General features: G+C 50.3%; 2 protein-coding genes across 2 annotated transcripts in view; one reads left to right on the forward strand and one right to left on the reverse strand.

Annotated features, from left to right (window-relative positions):
- LOC135829926 (uncharacterized) overlaps positions 1 to 2,725 on the forward strand; it is a 45,900-nt gene extending 43,175 nt beyond the window's left edge. The window contains exon 16 of the mRNA XM_065342308.1: positions 2,262 to 2,725. Coding sequence (XP_065198380.1) covers positions 2,262 to 2,331 — 70 coding nt within the window. The 3' untranslated portion in view covers positions 2,332 to 2,725. The remainder of the gene's footprint in view (positions 1 to 2,261) is intronic.
- Positions 2,726 to 3,655: 930 nt separating this feature from the next.
- The window catches only part of LOC135829928 (uncharacterized), a 13,515-nt gene continuing 9,670 nt past the window's right edge, over positions 3,656 to 7,500 (reverse strand). Inside the window, exons 5-6 of the mRNA XM_065342312.1 lie at positions 5,773 to 6,438; positions 3,656 to 5,138 (exon numbers count right to left, since the gene is read on the reverse strand). Of these exons, the coding sequence (XP_065198384.1) occupies positions 4,333 to 5,138; positions 5,773 to 6,438 (1,472 nt within the window). The 3' untranslated portion in view covers positions 3,656 to 4,332. The remainder of the gene's footprint in view (positions 5,139 to 5,772; positions 6,439 to 7,500) is intronic.

Genomic DNA, 7,500 nt, shown 5'->3' on the forward strand with positions numbered 1-7,500 from the left:
CAGGTCCTGTTTTAACCCTTTGAGGTGCCCCTGATTTGGCCAAAAATTCACATTTCTACCCACTCCGACAAGAATCACTGTAACTCCACAACCGTTCAATTTGATATACACATGAGCACATTTTTCGCATCCGAAAAGAACAAGGAGTAGGATGAAAAGGTGTCTAGCGCTTTGTTTCCAAGTAATATTGACGAAAATATCAAATGGCCCAGTATCTGCGGAAATGGACCTTAGGGTGATTTTTCACAAAATGACTTTTTTCTGCTGTTGTCATCTATAGGTATCTAGTGATCACATGGCAAAGTATTAGACCGAACAAAGCAATATTGATGACCCAGAAGCTTCTCAAACAAGCATAGGTACATATCAGGAAATACAACAATTTATCACAGTGTTTTCCACATCAGAATACTATGTGTTACAGTGAAATAAATAAAAATAGACAGTGTAATAAATCATCCATCCACTTTTTGTTGTAAAACAACTCTTGGGCAACCTCTGGCATAGAGCATGGTTGGCCTTGATCCTCATCACTGCATACCAATGAAAACTGTTTGAACGCCATCCCAAGTCTGCTGAAAATCCACAGAAGTGCAGAACAGGACTCAGGAGGGAGGGTGGCTACAACTACACCTGGAGTCCCAGTCTGTGCATCCCACAGGGAATACAACACAGGCACAACATTCTAACACCCCACACTTCATCTCATAGTCATACACGATTTAGAGGTAGTCCATCACCGCTGCATGCACCTCTGTGAAATTTGAGCTCTGTGGGAACTGGCTGCATGCGCGTCATTGCGCCATGATTCAAGCACTGAGCGCAGAGAGTTCGTAGCTCATCAATCAATGTTCAGCTCCTGCCCCGTCCAAGGGGTTTGGTGTTCACCACGGAGTCCAGTGTGGGAGCCTGGGAAAATTCAGATCATGTCACTAGCGACAGCGCTCTTTCGTCCTGACTCGAGTTGATCCAGGGCGTTTCACAACTTTCAGTTTGTCTACCTCTGTTGACGTCGCCTCACTAGTTTCTCCTCGTTGAGTATTTCTCCTGACCGGAGCTGTACTAAATTCACAAGGGCCCTACAAGGATTTTCAGATGTCAGAAAGTACTTTTGCCAGCAGAAAGCTCCTTTGGCGGAGCGCCTATATCAAGTTGAAATTCTCGTCGCTAAATAGGAATTGGGCGTCGACAAAAACATCTTCTGAAAACTGTCGTCGTTCTCTATCAGGCTCGACGATTCCTGCCTAGGAAATCCAATGACTACTGGCGGAGCCGGACGGCAGCTAGCTGGCCATCGTGAGCGAACTCTCCTGCTACTGGGACGATCAAAAGCATTCATTGTTGCAATGAACAAATTTTTTGTTTGAATGTGCAGAGCGCGAAGCAAGAGTTTTTGCCGTTGCAGAAAATGACTTATTCTGAAAAAAATGATTTTCACCCGAAGGTCGATTCTCGCTGATACTGGGCCAAATTACTATTGGCAACGATAGTACGAACGGTCCAATTCAGCCATCACCATGGCTTCTAAGATATAGTGGTGCAAGACATCGTTTCTTTTCCCAAGTATACAGTCAGATGGGGGCACGCGGCTTCAGTTTGTATGCAGAGGATGCACTCCGCTGAGCTTCGCCGCGCGTCGAAACGCTGACTACGATCGAGGATAACTCAATATTTTCAGCACGGACCGCGGGTCTTTTACCCCTTCAGCTTGTTCCCCTATGTATCTACTATGTGTGTGCCAAATTTCAGCCCATTCAGACGATGTACACAAGAGCTGGGAGCATACAACCCACCCCCAGAAAATATCAGTCGTAAATGACTGATGCACCGCAAAGGGTTAAAGCAGAACGGTTCCAGGTTGTCAAATAGAGTGCTCGACACCCAAGGGCAGAGCTACTATTTACAACAAGAAGAGGAGAGAGAAAGTGTCGTGATTCTGAGCCTCGCACATCAGCAGGCGATCGACTGCTTTCTAATGTTCGCCTATTTATGTATGAAACCGGGAGTCACAAAACCTTCTTCCTCATCTTCTTGTTGCAATATCGTATGAGCCCCTAGATCCGAAAAGGGGGCTTATGTCGTTTTGCGCAGCATTGAGAGAACTTGGGGTTTTTATAGAGTGACTTGCTGGGGTATAGCAGTGTCATGGTATAGATAACTCAAGATGCTCAAAAAAGACAATAAGCCCCCTTTTTTATGTAGAGGCTCAGATAGGACTTGAATTGATGGAGCATTGCTCTGCCACACTGTTGTATGTCCAGCTTGGCAAGCGACCCATCGACCTCTGCCATACCAGATCGCCTGTTCGCAGACTGCTGGCCAACCACATGAACAATGCCGGAAAGACGCAAGGCGGCGCTAGGCCTGCACCAGGGCGTGCTGGACCCCCATACACCCACGCCGGAACAGCCGAATCGCCTGTCTGACCTCGCCTTATGTAATCGCTCCTTGTCAGGAGAAAACAATGCACGGATGAGACAGTTGGGCAGCACAGTGAGCGACTTTTGCTGTGTAGAATTGCCACAAGTAAATCAATGGCATCAACAAGTGTTTGTGACTGCCCAGGATCTCAAAAATAATTTTATCATTCATTGCATCTAGCTTTATGTTGAGGTCTACCGGTATACGGTCGGGCCAGCTATCTGAAGGGTTACGTATCTGATGTTGGTTTTGCCTTGTTGCCCATATGGTTTAAGGGGAAGTTGAGGCAAAATTCAAAATTTCACCAGTTGTAGTCTTCGGGTCGCCTGTTGCCTTGTGACCAGGTGATTTGGGCACCCAGGAGCACGTGACCGCTTGTTCAACCACGTTCGATTGGGAATAAGGGCCGAACGCTGCATCGCAGCCTTTTCGGACCAAAACCAGTCGACTCAGCGTCCAAAAGACTACAACGTATGGGCCAATCGCGGTCATCCGTGCTTTTATAAGAACGAAATGGTGCTTTTAGTGACATTTTGCATACAAATTACCATCTAGTAAGGCGCAGTCACCCAGTTTCGGTGGAAGTGCGCGAGTTCGATTGGGATTCAAGTAGGAAGGGAGCGTCTCAGCTTCCTCGGACCGAGACCATTCGACTCAGCACCCCGAAGACTTCAACTGGTGAAACTTTGATTTTTGCCTTAACTTCCCCTTTAACGAGGAGGTCAGCCGGAATACGAACACGATGCTGAGGGCTTTTACTACTTTTGATTCCTTTGCATAAAAAGGACTCATTTTTAAAAAATTCTTAAAATAATTATAATATAATTATTCTTTTATGCTTGAAGATGCGTAAATTATGATAAGAGTACCCAGCAGCATTCGGCCGTGTACAGATAATTTTTTTATCTTCCACCAAACCACAACTGCGCTCTCCGGCCGACCTCGACCCGTTGCCACAGCACACCAAGAGCAAAGCGATACTTCTTTTAGTACTCAGTTCCTTCATACAGCTGTTTCGATTCAAGACAAGATCACGTCAATGAAAGTTGATATTGCTGAATGGCTACGTCGGCCGGAGAGCACAGTTCTGGTGTGGTCGATGTAATTTTTTTTTAAATGAAAATTATGATTCTTTATCCTCATAGAATGAATTTAAATGATGTCTATTGATTGGTACATTTGGAGATGTGTTCCAGCTACTGTAAGTCAACAAATACCCGGCGTGATACTGCTGTCAAACAGAAAACACCAAAAGCACTCGGTGCTTTCATTCCTTGACGGAAAGAACCGATTGCATTGTTGTCGTCAAATTAGCTACAACTTAGAACTGTGCAGGGTAAAAACCAACAGTTACTAGACAATGCCTTGACTCACTGTGCTCCACAGCTTCAGTTTCGCCAGGCAGTAAGCAAACATGGTGACGTGGGGAAGACAAATGAGAAGAGGGGGCAGAAAATCTCTCAAGGATAGATGTCAAGATGCTGATCTGCATGGAGAGAGTGAGAGGGACTGCTCTACCACAACGTGATCTAAAATGAATGAAAGTGCCACTAGCTCATCTCACCAACGCCACTATCAAGATCGAAATTTGAAACAAAATAATACAAACGAGGAAAACATGAAAAGGATAGATAACGAAGACGACCAAAATTCTGGCAAAACAAAAATACTTTAGGAGGGCTGTTGAAATTTGATAACAGCACCGCTCCACGATCATCAAGATAAGTGCCTGCTATATTCAGTTCGACCTAAAGGGTTTGTAGCTAACAAGAAAAAGAACTGTTTTTTAGTCCATGGCTGTAAGTCCTGTGGTATATGTGATGGGAGCGGACGCACACACACACACACACACACACACACACACGCACACACACACAAACACCCCCCCCCCCCACACACACACACACACTCCTAGGCAAAACGACCGCGGGGATTGGGCAACGAGCGCGGCGGAGGCCACTGGCGTCGGGAAGAGCTCGGCGAATCCGTGTCAAACGAGTCCTGGTCGAATTCCGGCGGTGGTGGAGGTAATCCTGGCATGAAGTCCCCCGCCGGCAGTGACCCGGGCAGGGACGGTAGCTGTGTGGGCGGACGTTGGCGTGGTAATGCCGGAGCGGATACTGGCGTAGGCGGGGAAGGAAAGGCACGAGAGGATGGCGATTGGCCATGCCCGTGCACAGCACCACCGTGCATACCACCACCTCCACCACCATGCATAGCACCACCATGCATAGCACCACCATGCATAGCACCACCATGCATACCACTACCACCACCACCACCACTACTGCTGGGCAGGCGTGCCGCCGAACTGATTCCGCCGCTCGAAGGAAGTCTGCCGCCGCCACCGCTGCTTGACGCCGTGTTATGATTGCGAGTGACGGGCGGTGGTGTGGGCTTGCTGGGCGCGTGGTCAATGGGCGGTAGATGTCGTGTAAACTGAGGGGAATCCCCTCCCGAGGTCGAGCCGGGCGACTCCCATGAGTTGGCTTGGCGGACCGGCGGCCGGGGACTATTGGGAACGTGAGGGTGGTGGTGTGAGGACGATGACGACAATGACGACGACGAGGGTAGAGAGAAAGGAGGGTTGGAGCCGCTACTGCCGTTGCCGCTATCGCTCGTGTCCTCACTGCGGTGCCGGAAGGGGGGCGTCGACAGGGATGGCTGTACAATGGCGGAATGAGAGTACGGGCCGGACTTGGACGGCGGAGGCAGAGCTGTCGGCATGAAAAGGCAAAGAACGCAGAGAGAAACAAGTAAGTTATTCAGTTGTAAATTGTTATGTCGTCCTCGCCCCCCCCCCCCCCCTCGCCTCTTCTACGCACCGCCTTTCACTGTGCACCGTTCACCTGATAGACGTGATATTAGCAATCTGGTCATTGAACATCTTGATGATGGTGCCCTATGCTATGACAACTACAGTGCTGGCAACTGAAATCCGACCCCTTTAGCATCTCGTACGAATCGCTAACGCGCCTAGAGCACCGCTAGGGGGGGGGGGGGGGTCGGATTTCAGTTGCCAGCAATGTACATTCATCCTGCCACTCCCCATCCAGGTATAAATGTGTGCATGTGTATGTGTGCGTGTTCGTTTGTGCGCGCACGTGTGTGTGTGTTTATGTGTGTGCACGCATTTCCGTGCGTTCGTGAGTGCATGTGTGTGTGTGTGTGTGTGTGTGTGTGTGTGTGTGTGTGTGTGTGTGTGTCCCAGCACAAGTGCATGGCTTCTGCCGTAGCATTGCTATCATCGCCTCCGGCGATGGGCGTCAAAAGGTCAAAGGTGTGTGTGTGTGTGTGTGTGTGTGTGTGTGGACAAGTGACAAGATCTTCACATATCGTGTCGTAACTCACGTGGAAACGACGGCGGCAGCGTCCCAACGTCCGTTCTCGGTGGCGGCATGGGCTGCGATGGCTCCAGGGGCAGAGTACGCGAGTCACTGGGTCCCGAGCGTCGCGGCTGCTTCCTGTCAATCTGCGGCAGGCGGGTGCTCTTCTTCCTCTGCGGTGGAAGGCGTTGCTTTCCGCCGTTGATGTCGGCTTTCAGGTCCGACGGCAGTTCCGGACGCCGGCCCGGTGGAGGGGCCTGCGCGCGCCCGCTGTTGGGGCTGGACGGGGGCAGCCGTGTGGGCATGGGTGGCTTGACGTCGCAGGCGTGCCGCACCAGATAGCTGCACTTGCTGGAGGGCATGCGCTCCACCTGCGCCGCGCCCAGCATGCACTCAAGCATAGCCTGCACCTGCGACAGGACGCGGTTGACGTTCTCCTGTGTGGTGCGCAGGAACACCTCGTCGTGCGGCGCCGCGCAGGACGAGCACAGCAGGAAGTAGATGGTGATGTGATCGCGCTCGGCGCCAAACTCCCTCAGGTGCAGCAGGTTGTGCGCCTTCCCGGTGGCGTCGTGCGAGCTCACCAGCGGGTCGATGATCAGCATGTGACACGTGGCCACGTTGACGTCCAGCAGTACGTCTTGGTCGTGGTTACTGTCGTCAAGACGACGCTGACAGCTGAACCAGTTCCCTGGGCGGGTAGTAACAAAGCATACACGCGCGTGTGTTATTCATGAAGGGCAATGAAAACAAATCTGAGAATATCGCCCGTCTGGAGCACACGGATATGGATGAGAAGTACTCAAGGTTTACATGATTGAAATAGCAGTGAAATAAAAACAAAATTATCGTGTCCGTTCCCGAAGGGAACTCACGACGGCCGCTAACACCCGGTAAACCCTTGCGGCAGATGCAGCGCCTAACGGCGGGGTGAGTGGATAAGTCTCACAACCACTGGCACAAGTGATGAGAAACCCCATTAGCAGTTAACCACCCCGTGAAATCGAAGTCGCAGGCAGCACACACGCCTGTGAACGAACAGAAAAGGCACAAACCGACGCACCGACACTTGCATGTGCTCACTGCCCAAATATGGGCAGGTGCATCTGCTCGTAAGAGGGGAGAGACGTTTTACAGGAATCTTGGAAAGATGACTCAATTGGCTATTGAACTTCCCAGTGACTGGCACACCTGAAATCAGCATACTCTGAGTGGACTCTGAGTGGACTTAGTAGTGATTCCCCCCCCCCCCTTCCCCCTATGCATTCACAACATCATGCTTTAATCCTTTAGTGGCGATGGGTCGATTCACACCTGTGCTGGCAGTGAACACTAAAATATGTATTACAGAGCCAGCCTGGTACATATTAGGCGCCAGGTTTCGTTGACAGAGACACCTCAGTGGCCGACCTATCGATACCAATAGAGAAGGTAGCGGGGTTGCATTTTGAATATTCAGACACAATGGTGCACGTCATGGCGTGCAGTACAAGCTCAGGCGGGAACCAAAGGGTTAAGTGGCTGCGAACAAAGGGCAGAAACGCATTCATACCATCAACGTATCTGTGGGGGGGGGGGGGAGGGGAGGGGTGCTAAAAGACCACCCCTCACATACATTGAGTTAGACAGGCAAAGGGTTAATAAGCGGCTGCGAACAAAGGGAAGAAACGCATTCATACCATCAAAGTATCTGTGATTAACTGCAAATACCCATGACCAAAGTGAAGGTAATACTTGCTACAAGTGCTACAAA

Source organism: Sycon ciliatum, chromosome 13, assembly GCF_964019385.1.
Source record: "Sycon ciliatum chromosome 13, ocSycCili1.1, whole genome shotgun sequence".
In the NCBI taxonomy this organism is placed as follows: Eukaryota; Metazoa; Porifera; class Calcarea; order Leucosolenida; family Sycettidae; genus Sycon; species Sycon ciliatum.